This window comes from Dendrobates tinctorius, unplaced genomic scaffold, assembly GCF_039654945.1.
Source record: "Dendrobates tinctorius isolate UK_male_01 unplaced genomic scaffold, ASM3965494v1 ptg000230l, whole genome shotgun sequence".
Lineage (NCBI taxonomy): Eukaryota > Metazoa > Chordata > Amphibia > Anura > Dendrobatidae > Dendrobates > Dendrobates tinctorius.
Window position 1 is genome coordinate 4,672,176 of NW_027361897.1, and position 23,252 is coordinate 4,695,427.

General features: G+C 38.9%; 1 protein-coding gene across 1 annotated transcript in view; it reads left to right on the forward strand.

The window, feature by feature from the left end:
* Positions 1 to 9,489: 9,489 nt before the first annotated feature.
* TLX1 (T cell leukemia homeobox 1) overlaps positions 9,490 to 23,252 on the forward strand; it is a 30,906-nt gene continuing 17,143 nt past the window's right edge. Inside the window, exons 1-2 of the mRNA XM_073555793.1 lie at positions 9,490 to 9,952; positions 12,432 to 12,633. Of these exons, the coding sequence (XP_073411894.1) occupies positions 9,490 to 9,952; positions 12,432 to 12,633 (665 nt within the window). The remainder of the gene's footprint in view (positions 9,953 to 12,431; positions 12,634 to 23,252) is intronic.

The following is a 23,252-nucleotide window of genomic DNA, read 5'->3' on the forward strand; positions in this document are numbered from 1 at the left end:
GGCTCTGCTGTTATTTCGGAGGCAGCTTTACCACTGAATTATTTACCTATAGAAGGAAACTGTTCCAAGTTTTCACTAATGGCCTAAAATCTGCGAGGAGGATCGTCACATGAAATCTTAATGCTGGTCAATTGCTGGACAGAAAAAAAAAAAAAAGAAAATCGTGCATAAAATATTCATATATTAATGCTGGATGTAAAGGGAAAAGCCCCCTGGTGCCAATCAATTGTGCACAATGCTCTGCTGCCGACTTCACAACAAAGAAGTGCAGCGATGGCTGCGGCTGCAGACCACATTGTCCTTCTACTCTGTGACTCTTTTGACTTGATCTGTCCATCTTATTTTTGGAACCAAACAGAAATCCCCCTGCGCTAAAACCTTCAAAATAATGTTTAATAATTGCCAAATGATATATAAATTAAATATACTTTACAATTGTGCTCATTAAAAAAAAAAAAAAAGCTTGATCCATTTGATTCCTGTGTAATAAGTCATCTTTATATGGGGTGTAAATCATCAATTTTCTTCCATTTGAATAGGTTTCTATCCTTGTAATATAGGGATCAGTTGGTTCCTCCTAAAACTTGTAGGCAAAGAAGAGTCCCAGATTTTTTTTCCACCTGTCCATCATTGCACCAGTCTTGCCAGAGAGGCTAAAAGACATAAAATATTGACATTCTTGCTATATATTTGTTGTAAAAAAAAATCTTAATTAAAATACAAATGGATATATTGAAGTTATTCTTTGTTTTTGGAACATTTTTTTTCTGTAATGAGTCACAATAGTCGATCCCAGCTCAAGGCCAAGACACACCATTTATGCTTTTTTTGCTGGGAATCAAATAGTATCCAAATGGATTTTTGGACATTTTTATTCAAATTGTTATCATTGGATCTGATTAGACTGGGATTCCTCAGTTGTGTCTGGCCAAGTCTTTATTAAGACACTGTTGCTGCAAAAGTTGTGGATTTTGCATGATACATTTTTCTGATTGGCGCAGATGTTCAGTGTCAAAATGAATGCCATCATTTGTGAATGGAGAGCTCTGCTGGGTTGACCCTGACATTTTAGCCTTCCTTATGAGGCCCCCTTATAATTCCATCATTTTTACTGGAAGAAAAAGCACAGGATTCTGCACTGTTGGTTCTGTTAGAATGAGGACATCCTAAAGAAAACCTAATGGACCCCACTAGGTCTAAACATTACAGCTGGCATCTCTTGGGTCTTGGGCAGAGCTTTACATTACCAAAATGCTAATGTAAATCTAAACTTTGATTTTAGGAGGAGAAAATCCAGGTGACCGGCGCTCCCAAAAGCAAAAAAATAGATCATTCACCAGAGTTGATGAAAATTAGAATAAAAGATCATTTTAAAAAATGCAACACGTTTCGCTGTTCCCAGTCTTCCTCAGGTGTCAATACATGGATACAATACTAATATTCTATATATAGGTAGTATGTTATTATTGTTGCCAGGTATTGACACCTGAGGAAGGCTGTACACAGGCAAAATGCATTGTGTGGTTTTTTTTTTTTAATACATTTTTATTATCATTTTCATCAACTTTGGTGAATGATCTAATTTTTGCCTTTGGGATTGCTGGTTGCCTGTATTTTTACCTCCTGATTACGCTCTGCTGGAATTCTTCTTAGAAGCCTATTCCACAGCAGTCAGGTCATTTGTTCCTTAGGTACATGGAGTGTTGCCCAATCTGCCCAACCCCAGCAGGTGAAAGGCTTTTCTTTTAATGGTCACTCATACCTATACTTACCTACTACACCCAGGAAAGCCCTACTCTCGCTCCCACTTTTTTTTTTCCATATAGTAAGTAAACTTTGATTTTGGTATAAAATGAGGGGCAAAGATATTCTAAAATGACTGGAATTTGCTGGGTAAAATAGCAATTTTTTTTACAGAGTCTGCAGTGGAGAAACCTTGTGGAGTCTAATATATAGATGGGCACCAAGACAGGAATTTTGGGAGAGTAGAGTTGACTAGTCCTGATCCCATTGTTAGCGACAACAGGGGCATAACTATAGTTGCTGGGGCTGTAGACCCACCTCTGTCCTGTATTTTAAATGGGCCTAAAGCAGAAGTGGACATATCATTGGTGCAACCAGTGCTGCCACACAGGGGTCCAAGAGGTAAGGGGGACCATTTACACCTCCAAAGAAGGTACGTTGAGCTAGTGGGTTTCAAGGGCCCATATATTGTTCTTGCCCAAGGGCCCTCTTCTGTCTGTGTCCGCCAGTGGCCCAAAGGTGTCACGCTGTGACGGTCTTCAGTAAGGAAGGGGTACTCAAACTGTCCCTGGAACTGGGACTCTAACTATCCCTGTCCCCAGGGGTTACTCTTGAAGGTACAGAGTTACAAGTCTCTGACTTTACTATGCTCCTTGTTATGATTGGGTCTCCGAGGAGGAAAGCAGGTCCAGGCTAAGCCACAGAAAACCAGAGAGGTTAGTACCTAAGCGGATTGCGGACCCCTGATCCTATCCACACAACTAGCAGTAGCCGTGGAGCGTACCTACGATGATCCTAGATGCCTCGGCACAGCCGGAGAGCTAACTAAGCCTAAAGCAAGAAAGGGGAAATCTAAACTGCCCCAGAGCAGACCCCAAAGGAATAGACAGCCCCCAACATATATTGTCAGTGAGACAAGATGAAAACACAAACGCAGGCAGGAAAATAGACTGAGCAAATGATGGGGCCCACTGTTGTGAGTTCATTTTCCCCTTCACTACTGAGGCCCGAGGAACTCCCTCTTCTGGTGAAGAAAGGTAGTGAGCCTGATTGTCAAACACCTGGGGCTGATGATGATGACTGGCTGAGTGGAGTTAATGACTGGATATAAGGCTGCCGACGTCCTTCTGGCCTGCGGGTGATTTCTCTGTGGACTTCTAGGAGACCAGTCTGATTCCTGCTCATCTAAAGCTAAGATTTCTGCTTTGCCTTTTTGCATTAGTGTTTTGTTTTCCTTGCTTTTCTGGATTCTGCCATTCCCTGCTGGGGTGAGCTGAATCTCCTTTTGCCTGTTGCTCTGTCTTCAGAATATTCCTGAGTACTGACATAGCCTTTTTTTTTAAGCCTAGCGTCTTCAGGGCCTTTTTTTACTGTCAGTTTGTTGGCTCTTATTTTCATAGGGTTTTTTCACGGATTGCAGACAGCAGCCTTCCTGTCCTTTCCTATCTATGCTAGCTTGGGCCCCATCTTTGCTCAGTCTATCTTTCTGTCTGTGTTTTGTTCTTTCTTCTTGCTTCACCGTCATTATATGTGGGGGGCTGCCTTTTGCTTTGGGGTCTGCTCTGGGGCAGTTTAGATTTCCCCTTCTGTCTTTAGGCTATGCAGTCCTCCGGCTGTGATCGAAGGGCCTAGGGCATCGTAGGAGCCCCCCACGGTTACTGCTAGTTGTGTTGATAGGTTCAGGGGTCTGCAATCCGATAGCTGCCAACTTCTCTGGTTTTCTGGACTTAGCTAGCATTTCTATTTTTGCCTCCTACGGTGACTCAATCATAACAGCCCACACTGACTAGACAGAACAGGAAAGGAAAGACACTGTCTGCAATCACACAAAAAACCCTGCAAAAAGTCCAACACGTCTGATGCAGAAAACACTGAAGTCACACGACTTCGCCCCCACTATATCAGCACTCTGGTATATTCTGAAAGCAGAGCAAAAAGAGACCAATCTAACAGGGGATAAAACAAACTGGCACAAGCAGTAACATATGGGCGGTGATTCAGCACAGCCCCAGCCGAAGCTGGCTGACCCGCACCAAGAAGAGATAGACAAAACCAGATCAAATGCAAACAGAATAGCAAATAAACCACTTAGCTGAACATGCAGGGACAGAGCTGGAGAAATCAGACCTCAGGAGGAACAGGAAGCAAATCACCAGCAGGGATAGAGGGAGTCAGGTGTCTTAAATCCCAATCTGAAACCCCAGATCTCCAATCGTCATCATCATTGTCAGGCGGCAAGCCTCTGTCAATCAGATCAGCTCCAATACCTCCAGTAACCACCAGAGGGAGCCCAGAAAGAGAAATTGCAACCACTCTGTCGATCTGACCAGCTCCACTACCTTCAGTAATAACCAGAGGGAGGCCAGAAAGCGAATTCACAACAGCTCCTGTTAAATGAAGATCTGTCCGCTCTCGCACCCCATGAGGCATGGGACAGGAATGTAAGGTAACCAAGACACAAAGACAAAACAGGGATAACAGAAAGCAACAAACATACAAACATCTCCAGTTCGGAGCAACGTCTCCAAGGAGCTAGAAAGCAAAACTGGCAAGGCAGAAAAGGTCTGGCCAGGTTTTATGGGGAGAGGCAATGACCAGTTAGAAGCAGCTGTAATGGAGCTGCAAGTTTCTGAGCAGATTAGAAAGGGTCGGTAACCTCTTTAGCACCAGAGAAAACCAAATCCATGTAATATCAGACACACACACAGGCTAAATGGAAGATCTGCGATTCACAATACGTAGTAATCTTTTAACGCCAGATCTCCCAGGAAGACTTGACACTTGTGACAAAAGGTAGAATTAATTCCATATGAGAAGACCAATGTTATTAATGACAATGATATTTAAGGACACTGTTGTAGATTTTATATGTGGACCCATGAGCTTCCAGTTACATCACTGGGCTCCATTCATACGGCTCATACAAAATCAATACTGGGCAATCCGTATCTGTATACACTTGCTATATATACTTATGTGTATGAGGCCTAAGAAGAGATGACAAACATGAAGTAACACTCAGTGGAGCAGTCTGATTACTGGATGAGGCCTAGGCATTTTTCCACATGTCCAACCGTCTGGCAAGGCAGTGAACCGCTGGTGGGACACTGATTTAAGAACAGATGCCATTGTTTACAATAGGATCATTCATATTCATCAGTTGTCGCTCCAACAAAAAGCTGAATCAGAAAATGCCACATTTTGCAAATATCAATCCAACCCACCAGTTTTGCAGTAGAATCTATCTGGTGGAATAGTCTGATGGCAACTGGTTTATTTTGACATCAGTTGTCATCGGTTGAGGCACAAAAAACTAATATGAAAAGTCTGGATATCTGGAAACCCAACTTTATGTGGACTTGAATTGGAAATATGGACTTTCAATTTAGTAGCCTATTATGGGTCTGTGTGGCCTAGATTAGTAATACAAAAGAGAGAGCTATGAGGGTACATACTGCACCACTGCATGGCTTTAATTTTACATGGTGGCACACGAAAAAATAACATTAGAAAAGGATAGAAAGTCTGCCCCAATAAACATGTTCAAGCAAATGCCATTCTGAGCCCAACATATAGAGTAAAGAAAGTGCAAGGCAAGGGTTTGTTTCCTGCCCAGCACATGTGATAATGGATTATAAATCCTTGGCAGGGGAGGGTAATGCACCTGTCTACATAAATATTATCAAATATGTCAGCAAGAGAATTTATCTACATCTTATGTGAAGATGCCATGAACTGTCTAGTTGTGCAATAAGTGCGGGTGGCAATTGGGAAATGAATCATTTCATCCTTCATTATTTTAATTGCAGTGTTTTATTAATTTGTACAATGCGCTTAGTACTTGTTTTGCATGTATATGTAAAGTTTCTGTCTATCTATCTATCTATCTATCTATCTATCTAGAGAAACAGAATACAGCAGCACATGTACATGAATCTAGGCCATGTGAAAACACAGAAAAACATTAAAACCATTCAATTTAGATAATAATCCTCAAAAATATTTTTTTCAATAAAAAATTTTTTATTTACAGTAAGATGAAAAATGAAGGTTCTTAGTGCACAAATTGGCCATTTCATGTAAGCCCATCAACCACGGCAAGGTGACCTCCCCTGATGGGTCCCTGCTCTACCGTACATAAGCCACTTCTGGGCCACCAGCCTACAATTTTGGACAAACATGTCACTACCGGGTTAAGCCTACAATTTATGGGCAGGTAGAGCTGATTGCGGCCACCTGCAAGGCCAATGGGAGGGGTGCAAGATCAGACTGTAGGCAGCTAGAATCCAGCAACTAAATAGAGAAAAAAAAAAAAACGACCAGCACCTTATTGGCCTTGCAGGTGGCTGCAATCAGCTCTATCTGCCCATAAATTGTAGGCTTAACCCGGTAGTGACATGTTTGTCCAAAATTGTAGGCTGGTGGCCCAGAAGTGGCTTATGTACGGTAGAGCAGGGACCCATCAGGGGAGGTCACCTTGCCATGGTTGATGGGCTTACATGAAATGGCCAATTTGTGCACTACGAACCTTCATTTTTCATCTTACTGTAAGTAAAAAAAAATTTTTTTGAGGATTATTATCTAAATTGAATGGTTTTAATGTTTTTCTGTGTTTTCACATGGCCTAGATTCATGTACATGTGCTGCTGCATTCTTTTTCTCTATATTGTGCAGTTTTTGCAGCTTGCACTTGTTCACACTAGGAGGTGCTGGTCGGCTTTTTTTTCTATCCATCTATCTATCTATTATTTATCTATCTGTCTATTTTTAACTACCATCTCTTTATTATCTTTTTTTCTACTATTTATCCATATCTATTTATCAATATATCTATAGATTGATCTATATATCTACCTAATTATCTATCAATCTATTTGATTAAAAAATAAGGCTGCCCTCTAATATTTACCAAAAAGTGAAGTGCATTTTCTTTAGCCCACATGGTGTGGCGACGTTTTGGCTCACATGAGCCTTTCTCAAACAGAAAGCCTCATGTGAGCCAAAACATTGCCACTCTATGTGGGCTAAAGAAAGTCCACTTCACTTTTTGGGAAATATTAGAGTGCTGCCTTCTTTATTTTGCTTTTATCTGTCTATTATCTATCTATCTATCTCTCTCTATCTCTCTATCTATTAATCTATTATCTATCTATCTCTATTAATCTATCTCTCTATCTCTCTATATATCTATTATCTATCTATCTATATATCTCTATCTATCATCTATCTATTATCTATCTATCTATGTATTATATATCTATTATCTATTAATCTATGTTTCTATCTATTACCTATCTATGTATCATCTATCTATCTATCTTTCTATCTATCTAGTGATCACCTTAGCATAAATTCACTTATGCTATAATTATCTTATAATGACCTAACCATAGAATATTCTATATATTATCTATCTGAGCCTCCTATATCTATATAGATAATTGCATTGACATCCCTTACACTGATTATTATAACCATTACTGAACACTGCTCCTTCTTCCCAGTGTCAGCTGCATACAAAAACAAAAATGGGGCAACAGAATGCGCTGATGGCTCTTCTTGTGTTGTCTTTAGTGAAGAGTCTGGAGGACAGTGGCAGACTGGTGGGAGATAATATTCTGCTGGAAAAACAAAGAGGACCGGAGCAGAGGATCACTAATGATGGCCCGAGGCTGGAGACTCTGCCTCCATGTCCTGGGTGGCAGGAGGCTCAGCTTCCATCCTCACTACCAGACACAGACACTCACTGCAGTGGAGGCTGCACTCAATCCGAATGGGGCTAATGAAGGAAAAATAAACCGAATTAGCGGCTCCTGTGAAGGTGATTATTCGTCCTGGTGGCGATTGTGCCAATAGCAATGGCAGGAGACTAGGAGGTGTCAGAGCCTGCAGGACCCCCATACACCCACATGTAATGTGAGGGGGAGGTCAGGAGAAATAATACCTCACCCCATCGCCATTACTCACTGATTAATTACACAATTGAAAGGGAATTGACATAAATTGTGTATGGAAGATGCATTGCCTGGTGCAAAGCAAATGACACTGATAACTGGGGGGCAATTTATAATGTTCTGGTGTCAACACGATGTTAAAGGCTCCAATTATGGCCCCAGATCGCAGAACCCCTGGAAAGAAAGTATCTGGAATAATAAGCACAGTGCTGGTAGTTACAGTCGCATTTATGTTATGGCATACCAGGAGCAAACCAGGGGGTGAAGCATTCACAACAGCAAAAAGAGAAGCATCACAAGGGGAGAGGTGGGAAGTAAAGAAAAATCATTATATACATATATACTCTTACAAAAGCATTGGTGGAGGAATAAGATTGTCTACGATAATTTACCTGCGTCTGTCGGGATTGCGGCTTTGAGTATAAACCAAAAAGAAGATAAATGATAGATAAATAAAGATTTAAAACTCAAAGGTATAATATATATGTAAAAAAGGAAGGCAGCACTCCATGGAATTCAAGGTGAAAAAAGGTGGACTTTATTCAAACCCACATAGCATGGCGACGTTTCGGCTCGCACTGAGCCTTTTTCAATGCTATGTGAGTTTCAATACAGTCCACCTTTTTTCACCCTGAGTTCTTTGGAGTGCTGGATTTGGGCAAGTATTGGGTCCATTGCTGAGGAGGCCTGAGCACCCGCCTGTTGGTATTGCGCTGTTCCATTTTTTCATAATATAAATATTAATTATATGACATTTAGGTTAGATCGATGAAAGACAATGGATGGACAAATACACCTATTAATCTATACATACAGTAATAATGAAGACAATTCAACATTTATGATAGGATAGAAATATACAGACAGATTGATAGATATGATATCGATACATTGCTGATTGACAGATGGATAGTTATTGAATGAATAAATATTTACATAATAGGTGTAGATCTAAATGTATCGATCCATTTGCTTACTAATCTATTCATCTATACACATATATCTACATACACAAATAGATATAAACAAACACACATATATATACACACAGAAGAATATATACACACAAATATATATAAATAAACACATACATACACATTGAAGAATGTATACACACATACACATGTATACACACAAATATATATATATATATATATATATATATATATATAAATAAACACACATATATATATATATATATATATATATATATACACAGAAGAATACACACACACACATATACAAACACAAACAGGCATGTATACCCATGCACACACAGAAGAATATATACATGCACACACACATATTGCACATATATACTCTCTGCACTATCTGCACTATATCTAGATCTATATCTCTATCTGTAGGCTGCTTTTCCTGCTGTGTGCTCTGCAGCCTGTCCTATAGGCCACGCCCCTTTGACCTCACTGTGTAGGGCTGTACCTGGCATATGGACCTATGGCCGCAGCGGGGTTTGGCTGGGAGGAAGGAGACTCCTTTCTCAGGATGTCATTCAAGTGCATGTTGAAGTGTTGCAGCCAATAAGCAGTGAGCTGGGGAGGCAGAGTCCTGGCTGCCTCTCTCAGGCCTCCTGGCTGGGTGATTGATGTCACAGTTTGCACAGAGAGCACTAACCAAATGCAAAAAGCACTATCCACTTCAGCTCTTCCTTTGCTCTTTTTATCCTGCCCCAGGAATTGGAAGCAACTGAAGCGAGACCAAGCCACATTTTTTATCTCTTAAGTGATCTGAGCTGTGGGGCTGGAGCTCCTCCATAGAGTGGGAAGGGAGCATGGATCACATAGGGGCTCATCACCTGCACCAGAGCCATGCAGAGCCCATCAGCTTTGGAATTGATCAGATCTTGAACAATCCAGATCAGGGGAGTTGTATGATTTCCAGTTCCAGGCTCCAGGATTCAGACTATGGCTTGGGATGCATTGTAAGCAGCGCCTACAACACCATGACAGGCAACTACAGCAGCAACAGCACCGGGGGATACAACAACAACGCCTGCAGTATGGCCTCCTATAACATGAACATGGGGATGAACATGAATGGAAACAACCTCAACTCTGCTGGGGTTATAAGGGTTCCGGCCCACAGACCTTTATCTGGCAGCGTGCACCAACCTATTTCCACTGGAATGCCTACTGTGCCCAGTGTGGCGGCCATGAACAATATGAACAATCTCACAGGGTTAACTTTCCCCTGGATGGAAAGTAATAGGAGATACACTAAGGACAGGTTCACAGGTAGGTACCTGCAAGCTCTGCCTGGCCCCCGTGCTTTACACTGCTGCTACCAGTGCAGGTAGGGCTGTCACTCTGTGACATCAAAGGAGGTTCCATGCAGGACATTAGACTTCTGCTAGGACCAAGAGTGTGCTGGCCTGCTGGACTGACAGCTTTAGAGGTCTCAAAATAAAATATATTATTATTATTATATTAAATTGTATTATATTTATTAATAATAAGAATACTACCAATAAAATATAATAATATAATTATTATTAGAATTATAATTATTATTATAACATAAATTAATATAATAATACAATTACTAGTATTATTAAAAGTATTATTATTAATAATAGCAATAATTATATTTTCATTATTATATTAATTCACTTCATTATTCCATAAGATTATAATTATCTTATTTATCATCAGTTATATATTATTTGCTAAGACTAAATATAAATTTCACTAGTCCATAAAATAAAAATGACTATTATTTTATTATGTATTATTATGATAGCAGTGGTAGTAATACATTCGTGTTTATTTGTATTTTGTTTAGTATTATGGATGTGCATATATATATATATATATATATATATATATATATATATATATATATATGACCATTTTAGTAATTCTTATATACTTTATATACTGCAGATTTTGTTTTCTACAGTTATTAACTGTAATACCAAAATACAGACATGGACAGTGATTTTGTCTATTTTATTAATATATTTCACCAGACTGCAGAAATAGAATAGATGGAACTGCATAGTATATGGTTAAGCTTCAAAACCTTATATGACAGGCTGATTAAATGACCCAATAACAGTTTTTAAAAAAATAGAGTTTTGGATAGGTTCATTTTATTTAGAACTGCGAGCCTATTTAGGTAATGCTGAAATCACAACAGATAATCAGTGCTTAGAAACCCATATATATATACATATCGATTGGTAATGCTGCAATAAAATTAGGGAAAAGCATTAAAACGTGCAAACATACAGATCCTATAAATATAAATAAATATATATATATATATATATATATATATATCATGATGTATAACATGCTAATTAATTAGTTGAGCCGAAAAATTGATCTATTATTATAATTGGCATTTCTCTTTGCTATCACACTATCACAATGTCACGTGTTTCATTTAGACACATGTAAATAATCTGTGCATTCCTGTATATATTTTTAAGAAAAAAGTAATGAAAAAGTAATAAAGCTCTACAACCAGAGCTAAGTATAAGAAAAAAATGTTAGGTGTCCTATAATTACTTTCCCAACGTTACCACAATTATAAGAAAACAGTCATGAAAAAATAAACTCCCTACAGCCAGAACTATCCTTAGAATGTGTAGAAAATATCATAAGCAGGTGTCTCAAAATTACATTTTATATATATATATATATATATATATATATATATATATATATATATATATATATTAGAATTTGTATTGTTGGATCTTTATTGTTGCTGCAATTTCCTTTCCATATTTTTTATTTCAACATTTTACTTTACACGTTCTTTTTAATGTTAATTACTTCAAATGTATTTAACTATTCTTTTCTTTATCTATAAATGTGCTTTGTATATTTTGTATACGATTTAGATAGAATTATAAAAACAGATAGATATGTTGGAAATGTTATGATATTGTACAGACAGATGAAAAGAAGATAGACAGAAAGAAACATATATATATATAGAGGGAGAGAGAGATAATAGATAGATAGATAGATAGATAGATAGATAGATATTAGAGAGACAGATAATAGATATTAGATAGATTGAAAGAAAGAAACATATATTTGTATAGATAATAGATAAATAGATAGATAGAGAGATATGGGTTAGATAAATAGATAGATAAATAGAAAATATATACAGTAGATGATAGATAATAGAGATAGATAGATAATAGATATTAGACAGATAATAGATAGATAGATAGATAGATAGATAGATAGATAGATAGATAGATAGATATGAGATAGATAAATAGACAGGCATATACATGACAGATATTGGACAGATAATAGATAGATATTAGATAGATAGATAGATAGATAGATAATAGATATTAGATAGATAATAGATAGATGATGGATGAATAGATAGATAGATCGATAGATATGAGATAGATAGATAGACAGGCATATACATGACAGATATTAGACAGATAATAGATAGATATTATATAGATATTAGATAGATAGATAGATAATAGATATTAGACAGATAATAGATAATAGATAGATATTAGATAGATATTAGACAGATAATAGATAATAGATAGATATTAGATAGATACACAGATGCTTTGCCGCCGTGTTCCTGTGTGTGTTGCTGTGTCCCCGCTTCTTTCCGGTACTGATGACCCTTGTCTGTCTCTCCGCTGCCGGTGCCGCTGCTGCTCCTCCTCCGTCCTCCGCTCAGTGGCGCTCTCACCGTTCACTGTAACACGCCGTATAGGTCACCCGTACCAGAACCGGACGCCGCCGAAAAAGAAGAAGCCGCGGACCTCGTTCACCAGGCTGCAGATCTGCGAGCTGGAGAAGCGGTTCCACCGCCAGAAGTACCTGGCCTCCGCCGAGAGGGCCGCGCTGGCCAAGGCGCTGAAGATGACAGACGCCCAGGTGAAGACCTGGTTCCAGAACCGCAGGACCAAGTGGAGGTAACGCCGAGGCCACACTCCCCACCTGCCGGCCGGCCTGTGTAGACATAGATTATAGTAAAGTACACATGTGGAGGGAGCACACCACAGAAATGGTAGGAGGAAATTAATGGCCCATTAAGTCAACGGTTCGGTCCAAAAGTGTGGACCTTTCTCGTTTGAAAAAACTTTCCCGCTTTTTAACCGAAGCTTCGCCTTAAAGGGGGGGGGGGGGGCATTAAAATCCCTTTTTCCATGATTGTGCTGTGCTGCCCCCAGGTGTTTTTCTCATGGTTGGATGTTTGGTTCTGGCCAGGGTGGCTCTGCACCTTTATTATTCCAGTGCTGCTCTCTTTTTTTGTATTCCTTCAGATAGATGATAGATATAATACCTGAAGAAGCCATGACAGGTCACAGTCAATGACGTAGGTTTATGACTTCACCCGAAGACATTCCCTGGCTCTCCATCCATTCCCATCAATGTAACCTTCTAACATGTAGAAGATGGAGAGACGTGTAGATAAATCTCAGATAGACGCACAGCAGACGGATGCCTGATATTACACCCTGCCTCTCCATTCTCCTTCCTAGTAAATGCCTCCTCTGGGAACTTTCCTCATGTCCTTGGACCTGTTGTCAGGGGCTGAGATGGAGTCTGGCTGCTGGCTGTCAGAAGCACACAGGCACCTGGTGCCAGCGCTGGGCAGTGTGGCCTCGTGTCCTGCAGCCAGAAAGCAGCCTGCGCTGTGGGTGCTGATTGTCCTGCGGCACTGAACGTGTGGCCTTGGTAATGGCAGCCATAGTGGCCTCATCCCCTGACAAGCAGGTAGCGCTGCACGGGAGCATCCGAGGACGTCTGCTGCTTACACAGGGGACTGAGAAGAGGGGCTGCCATGTGCCAACATCTGCACAGAGGGCTCTGGGGTGAGAGGCTGCTAGGACTAAGCTGTATCCGGGCTTCTGCTCATCTCTCCGGTGCATTTCCTTCCTTTGGGCCTTGGTTACTGTTCACACTGCACGATTCGTGCACATTGGCAGCTCCTGTGCCGGGTTTGCGGCATCATCTTTATGGACAGTGAGTGCAGAATATCCATTCAGTAAAATAGATCCATGCAACACTGTGAACATGCCAGTCACCTGGAGCTGACACCCTCACCATGAGAACGACTCCACAAGTCTAGGAAAGACAGGACACTGGACTGAAAATGGTTAATTAGAATTAGCTCACCTTTATAAGGACTTGAAACCGCTTCTCCTCTATCTATTATCTATCATCTATCTATCTATTTATCTATCTAATATCTATCTATCCATCTATCTATCCATTTATCTATCTTATTATCTATCTCTCTATCTATTACCTATCTATCTATCTATCTATCTATCTATCTATCTATCTATCTCTCTATCTATTATCTATCTCTCTATGTATTTATCTATTATCTATCACCTATATATCTTGTCTATTAGCTATCTACCTATCTATCTATAACAAAAAATGGAATAGCACAGTATAGATGATTTCAGGGTGCAACGTCATCCAAACAAATATCCATTTGTATAAATAATAAAAAAGCAAAAAGGAGACAGCACTCCAATAAATGAGGAAAAAAGTGGACTTATTGCTAAAAAAAATATGCAAAAAATTTTTTTATTTAATTAGCCCATGTGTCAAACATTTGAGAAAGGTTCTGTGTACCAAAAGGTTGCCACATAGGCTAAAATTAACTTTTATTTTGCATATTTTGGAGTACCGCTTTTCTCTAATTTCTTTGCATTACAACCATATTGTTATTTGGGAGGCCTTGAACCCACAATTCTCCATTCATTGTGTTGTTCTTTCTTTCTTTCTTTCTTTCTTTCTTTCTTTCTTTCTTTCTTTCTTTCGTTCGTTCGTTCGTTCTTTCTTTCTTTCGTTCTTTCTTTCTTCCCTCATAGTAATATTTATCTTGCTTATTAAGAGGAATATTTTAATGATCAGAAGGCATGAATGATATGTCATCTAAGGTTAACAATATTGCCGGCATCTGATGTTACTGTATATTGCCGCACAATATCCCATGGTGCATATAGGAAATTGTGCATTCAGATGAAATTGCAATTAATTTGAACAGTTAAACGACCTTTTTTTTCTACCAGTTCATAATTACATCAGCTAATTAACCCCTTGAGTGACTGAAACCTTCCGAGCATTACAATTTCTTATGTGTGATAGGATATCAATATTCGCACTGCATTTTTCTATTATCTATCTATCTATCTATCTATCTATCTATCTATCTATCTATCTATCTATCTATCTATCTATCTATCCTTTTATTTTATGTTTGTCTATGCCTCTTTATCCCCTGTCTTGTTGGGGTTGGTGTATGAATTTATGTTGATATGAGGATGGTATTATACTTAAAAAGGACATTTGATATTCATATATACACACTTGTCATTATGCATAATAACGTTTACAAGTAACATTATACCATTATTGCTCTGATATATATATATATATATATATATATATATATTACAACTGTGCTTATATATAATTAAACACAGTAGTAGTTGTTTAAGAATTTCTGATGGATGGATAGTTTTAATATATTCTGCGTATAGATATATATAAAAGCATGGTAATGGATAGTATTTCAAAATTTTTAGTGCATATATATATAGTCCTGTATCCTACTATATGGACGATCTCATGCTCATGTTACAGTGCTACATTACCTGTGCTGCTCAGTATTATGCTAAATTATTACAGACTTGTTATATATATATATATATATATATATATATATATATATCTCGGAAATACAAAGCTATACATCACCAGTTGTTATCTATAACACAACAATCCAGACTATATATATATATATATATAGGTGGAGTTTACTCACAATCTTGCTCTATTGCAAAAGATGTCATGAATGTCTTCTGAGCCCCCAAAGTGACAAGTGTGTAATAATTGCGGTGCTCGATGCCTCCATGGTCACATGGGAAATCACTACAGACAGGTGATATTTTTCGCTTTAGTTGCCCAGAACTACATTGTGTGTCCTTGTATATCATTATAGTGGACCATCCAGTGTTATATATAACAATACCTGACTATTCACAGCTGTGTATCCTATAGACTATTCAGTGCAGCACAATATACTACTAGCCTGTCTAGATCTGTCTGTTATAATACTAAACTATCAAGGGCTCCATTTTTCATGCTGAAGATAATAATACTAGAATAGTTAGAATTATGTATCATAATATTAAATTATCCAGTGCTGTATATTGTTATATTACTGTATTATCCAGTGCTGTAGATGATTATGTTACTGGATAATCAAGTGTTGTTTATTATTATTTTACTAGATTATCCAGTAATGTACATTATATTACTAGATTATCCAGTGATGTACATTATATTACTAGATTATCCAGTGATGTACATTATATTACTAGATTATCCAGTGATGTACATTATATTACTAGATTATCCAGTGATGTACATTATATTACTGGATTATACAGTGCTGTATATTATTATTATATTACTGGATTATACAGTTACTGGATTGTCCAGTGCTGTATAGGATTGAATTACTAGACCATCTAGTAGTGTATATTGCTATATTATTATAACATTATTAGACTATCCAGTGCAGTTTATCATATTATACTATGCAGTGCTATATTATACTTTTATGCTACTAAACTATCCAAGCTGTCAATTCTTATACCACAGTAACCATTGACATATATTTTATTAGACTTTCCAGTGCTGTATGGTATTCTAATATAATATTCTGTGTTGTATACTAGATTATTCAGTTTAGTACACTGGAATAATAGTTCCATGCTGTATTGTATAAAACTATTCTGTGCTGTATGCTACTATATAGACTATTCCTGTCTTATACTAAATTATATACTGCTAAAAAAAATACAGGGAACACTAAACAATACATTGTGTATGTATGTATATATATATATATATATATATATATATATATATATATATATATATATATATATATATAGCTAGACTTTCCACTCCTGTCTATTTTATCCCAGGCTGACCCCTACAATATATTTACTTCCAATCTTATCTATTATCATACTAAATTACCCAGTGTTGTATATTATTACGATGCCACATTATCCAGTGATGTGTGTAATGATATATCTACACATCACCAGACAATCCGTTCTGTATATCTTTCTGTTGTACATTATTATAGTAGGTTATTCAGTGTTGCACCATATTTTGCTAAATTATCCAGTGACATATATTATTACAATAGACTATCCTGTGTTTTATATTTTTTTATAGTAAACTATCCAGTGCTATATATCGTCTATCCTTGTTGTCTATTCAAGATGCATGAGCATTGTGTTTTATTATACTAGACTTCTCAGTGCTGTATATATATATTATAAAAGATTATCCAATGCAATATATATATACAGTATATATATATATATATATAATTATTCTAGGTTATCCAGTGTTTTATTTGATCAAACTACACTATCCAGTGCTCCAGTGCTGTATGTTATTTGTAGATTGCCCAGTGCTTTATTTTATCATACCAGGCAATCCATTATCCAGTAGGTTTTTTAATACAAGACTTTTCTGTACTGTATAGTATATTATTATATCAAACTTTTTCATATCAATAGACTATCCAGTGCTGTATGTTTTTGCACCGGACTTTTTAGCATCCTATATTTTATACTAATCTACCCATTTCATTTTACAAGACTATTCAGTAATATAAATAATTAATATTATCTATCTACCCCAAATATATTGCTTGTCCTATAGACCATTTGCTGAATTAACTCTCAATTATTCTGAAATCCTTTACATCCAGCTTTATGGTGATTTCATGTGGCGGAGATTGGCTGCTGCTCCCGCTCATATATTTCCTATTTGCAGTTTATAATTATAAAATCCCAATTTGTGCAAATTGCTTTCAACTATATGTATCAAGAATTGTGATACTACTTGTTTTGGGGAGGTGAAAAAATAATCCTGCTTGCTCGTGCTTCTCTACTTTGTCGTTAATGCTATTTTCCCACGATGAGCTTTTTGTGGTTTTTTTTTTTTACGTTATGTATTTTTGAAAAAATGTAGGCGACCTTTTTTACTTAATGGGTGCAGAAATGGTGGAGAAAATCTGCAACATCAAAAACTCACCAAAAGCTCATCATGGGGACGTAACCTTATGCTAGCAGTAGCTGAGCTTATGTGTACAGGGACCTTTTAGCCAAGTTTATGAAATGCAACATTTCATTAAAAAAATGACATACGCGTTGCATCTGCAACTGTTGTAAGACCTTGCTGCCATATATCCTCCTTTCTATAATTTTTCATCTTCTTTGTGATTTGTAAACTTTGGAGGAATTCTGACATCAGGTCTGATCGCCTTTATTTTCTATGGGATCATTCCCGGCATCTGGTGAACCAAGTCGGTCTTAAGCCCCCGTTACACATAGCGATATCGCTAGTAATATCGCTATAACGTCGTATTGCTATGTGCACACGCTGCGGATTGGTCTGCGGATTTTTATCTGCAGAACCGCAGGTAAAACCACAGGTAAAATGACCTTGGGTTTTACCTGTGGATTGGCCTGCGGTTTTGCTCTGCGGTTTATCACCTCTACAATGGAGGAGATGGTAAACCGCAGCGGAATCCGCAGAATAGAAGTCACATGTCATTTCTTTCTGTGGATTCAAAACCGCAGCTTTTCCGCAGTTAAAAATTCGCAGCGTGTGCACAGCAGAATGTAAATCTCATAGACTTACATGCTACTGTACACTGTCTGCAGAACTGCTGCAGATCCGCTGCGGCCAAAACCGCAGCGGATCCGCAGCAAAAACCGCAGTGTGTGCACATAGCCTTACTGAAGGATTATAAACATGGCATGAAGCATTTGTAAATCTACCTATTGACCCCGGACCGGTAGATAAAGTACACAACTTTGTCACCAATTGTATAAGGCTCAGGAAAAAAAAAATCTGAGGACCGGACGCAACGGAAAACCCAATGTCAAAACTATGGGCCACAAAGCAAAAAAATAAAAGCACCACACTTTCTCGAATATAAAAGCTGACAAATAACTGATGAGGCTGTCATATTACACCCAGAATTAGCACCTGGACTGTTCTGTCACTGACATGCCATTTGATTCATTGTAGCTACCAATCTCATGGACACCTTGACCATTGTTGGTCTCTAGTGATGAGTGAACGTGCTGGGATAAGGTGTTATCTGAGCATGCTCGGGTGCTAACTGAGTGTCTTCGGTGTGCTCGAAAAATATGGTCGAGCCTCTGTGCTTGCATGTCTCCCGGCTGTTCGGATTGCCTAACAAACAGGTAATCCCTGCATGTGTTACGCCTGTCGAACAGCTGCGAGACATGCAGGCGCAGAGACTTGAACGTATTTTTCGAGCACTCCGAGGACAATTAGCCCACGAGCATGCTCAGATAACACCTTATCCCAGCACGTTCGCTAATCACTATTGGCCACTACGGACACTGCACATATAAGAAGAGTGCCATAGAGAGAAGTCTGCTGACAACCCTTATCATATGTCCAGGCCTCCAGTCTCTGATAGTTTCCTGTGTAGTCATTGAGTTCCATTTTAGTTAGTTTTGAGGTTGGATTTTCATGCGACGTGTTGTGTCCAGTTGAAGCAGTGTCCCACAGGCAGGAGACCACTGAGTGACCCCAGCTTTTACATACTTCACAATGATCTGTAGTGATCTTGTATACTGTTTGTATATCTGTTATGCCTTGAACAATAATTGTCAGAATTTAAAGGAATAGTTTCCAATGTAGTGCGAAGAAGTCTGACAATGGAAGGCTTGGCTGCCACAAACCAGTTGTGTCCAGACAGGTGTTTTATGTCTGAGCCGGACACAACTGATGTGAGGTTGTGCACCTGTCCAGCTGGGTCAAAAAATGTTGCCCGCAAGGTTTCTTTCATATAGCTTTAGGACTAGTCCAGAGCGACCATGGATGTCTTGGAATTATCCCATCAAATTCTATGGGATCAGTACAGGCATCAGTTTCCCTACCACGCCATAGGGGAAGAACATAAGACAGACCCTTGAATGGAAACAAGGCCTTAAAGATATTGGTATTATTGCCACATGAAAGCAAGGATTCTTTTTAGTATGGGTATAAAGGATTCTTATTATCAGCCTGTCATTCTTGCTAAGGGATGCACTAAACCAAACATTTCTATGAAGCTCCATTGATCCTAAAGAATGCCATTTTGGGGCACACTGGGTGCGTTGGCAAACTTTTTTTTCTGTATGAAATAGCGTAGTAGACTACAGTAATACTCAAAGAGGCAGTATGAAATGCTAAGCAGTACGCTGTTTTCACAGTAGGACCGTATGACGGACTGAATTCATAAGTACTGGCATTTACAGTCTGCTAGTACTGCCAGACTACGAATAAGAGCTACCTAGTTCGAAATGCGTCAGATCTACTGGATTCACAGGGCACAGTTCCCAGGGACTGCCCTATTTTTTCTGCGTTTTAATGAAATTATAATATTTTTTTGCTTTTAACCACGCTCTCTCACACCTGTTGCTGCATACTCATCTCTATAATATGGAAAAAACACCTATGATGTGTCCAGAGCTTTAGGGCACATTCACACTAGTCTAGTTTTCCTTCTTGCAATTCTTGTCCAACTTTTCTTAAAAAGTTAGTCTCACAGAAGGCAACTAGAGCATATTTATTTTATTTGCTTATATGGCGCCAATAATTTCCACAGCGCTTTATCATCATCATCATCTCTGTCCCCATTGGGTCTCATAATCTAAATTCCCTATCAATATGTCTTCGGATTGTAGGAGAAAACCCATGCAAAGACTTTGCAGATGTTGTCCTCTGTGGGATTCGAGCCCAGGACCCCAGCGCTGTATAGCAACAATGCTAACCACTGAGCCACCGTGCTGCCCATCTATGGTATGTGCCATAAATGTCTAATAGATGCCACCAGTCCCACCTCTGGGACAGCCACCTAGCTCCAGAACAGGGGTCTATCTCTATGGTCACTGTGGTTGGGTGTCTGTGGGAACCCCCACTTTGGAGCTAAGCGATGGGTCCCTACAGGATCCATGTTGTATCCGGCATCATTGGTTTTATTGACGTAAATCTCTCTGAGCTGGAAAAAGAAACAATGAATATTGGTCTTTCCGGCTCTGGATGTTGGGCTTGGGCACAAAGTGCTCCTCTTTGCCATCGGCATTGTCCGGCTCAGGCAAAAAAGAAGTAACAGGACTCAATTGGTAAATGTGAACCCTGCTCTGAGGGATCTCTACAATGCCGGTAACGTTGCTGATGCTAAAAAATGGTAGCTCAAAAAGTGACCTCACACAACTCCCTGGCAAACATGTAGACCTTCGAGCAGCGGCAAATCTCTCAATTGTGGAGGGAAACTTAAAAAATTGAAAGGAGCTGTAGCCCTGAGGGTGAAAATCTAACATAATTAGAGATCAGTCAGTAAGATGGCGGTGTAGTAGCAAGGACATTTTGCAATTTTTGCCTTCAGCAAAGATATAGTCGTTAGGCTTATGTATCCGTGGCATCCAGCTTGTCTCAGTTGTCAGTCCAGAGAAAGACGTGAGCTGCACTGACAGACCTCAGTTTTTCCCATTGCCCCATCTATGTTAAAAATGTGTTAATAACAAGTATGTCATTGAAACACAGCATACAACAGTAATTGATTGAGTAAAACGCTTCTAGTACATGGCCCTACAGGACCGATATCAGTAAAGAAATGACACCACACACTTTAATAATGGAAGAAAAGTCGCCGTGAGTTTATTTTGGGTTAATAATAAATAAATAACCAAACCGTTAAATAAATAATTCCATAAAATTATCCAATATTACCATACCAGAGAAACAATCCGCCCCTTAACCCCTTAAGCCCCAAGGGTGGTTTGCATGTTCACAGGAATTTTTTGAATGTTTAAAAAACATGAACATTTAACTTTTTTTCACAAAAAAAATACTTCAGGTTCAATTTTTTTTATTTTATCAAGGGTAACAGGAGAAATCGGACTGGAAAAGTTTTTGGGCAATTTGTCCTGAGTACGCTGATACCTGATATGTGGGGGGTACCACTGTTTCGGTGCATGGCAGAGCTCAGAAGGGAAGGAGCGCCGTTTGACTTTTATAATACAAAATTGGCTGGAATTCAGATCGGACACATGTCACGTTTGGAGAGCCCCTGATGTACCTAAACAGTGGAAACCCCCCACAAGTGACCCCATTTTGGAAACTAGACCCCCCGCGGAACTTATCTAAATATGTGGTGAGAATTTTGAACCCACAGGGGCTTCACAGAAGTTTATAACGTACAGCCGTACAATTAAAAAATCATATTTTTTCCACAAAAATGATCTTTTCACCCCAATTTTTATTTTCCCAAGGGTAACAGGACCCTAGAAGTTATTGTGCAATTTGTCCTGAGTACGCTGATACCCCACATGTGGGAGTAAACCACTATTTGGGTGCATGGCAGAGCTCGGAAGGGAAGCAGCGCCATTTGACGTTTTTGGCTGGAATTGAGATCGGACACCATGTCGCGATTAGAAAACCCCTGATGTACCAAAACAGTGGAAACCCCCCACAAATTACACCATTTTGGAAACTAGACCGCCCAAGGAACTTATCTAGATGTGTGGTGAGCACTTTGACACCTCCAGTGCTTCACAGAAGTTTATAACGACGGGCGTGAAAATAAAAAAAATCGCATTTTTTCCACAAACATGATCTTTTAGTCCCCATTTTTTTTATTTTCCCAAGGGTATCAGGAGAAATTGGACCCCAAAAGTTGTTGTCCAATTTGTTCTGAGTACGCTGATACCCTATGTGTGAGAGAAAACTACTGTATGGGCACACGGCAGGGCTCGGAAGGGAAGTAGTGACGTTTTGGAGTGCAGACTTTGATGGAATGGTCTGCGGGTGTCATGTTGACTTGGAAAGCCCCTAATGTACCTAAACAGTGGAAACCCCCCACAAATGACCCCATTTTGGAAACTAGACCCCCTAAGGAACTTATCTAGATGTGTGGTGAGCACTTTGAACTCCCAAGGGCTTCACAGAAGTTTATAATGCCCGGGCATGAAAATAAAAAAATCGTATTTTTTCCACAAACATGATCTTTTAGTCCCCATTTTTTTTATTTTCCCAAGGGTAGCAGGAGAAATTGGACCCCAAAAGTTGTTGTCCAATTTGTTCTGAGTACGCTGATACCCTATGTGTGGGAGAAAACTACTGTATGGGCACACGGCAGGGCTCGGAAGGGAAGTAGTGATGTTTTGGAATGCAGATTTTGATGGAATGGTCTGCGGGTGTCATGTGTGTTTGGAGAGCCCCTGATGTACCTAAACTATTGAAACTCCCCACAAGTGACCCCATTTTGGAAACTAGACCCCCCACGGAACTTATCTAGATGTGTGGTGAGCACTTTGAACCCCCAAGTGCTTCACAGAAGTTTATAACGCCCGGGCGTGAAAATAAAAAAATCATTTTTTTCCACAAAAATTATATTTTTGCCCCCAATTTTTTATTTTCCTAAGGGTAACAGGAGAAATTGGACCCCAAAAGTTGT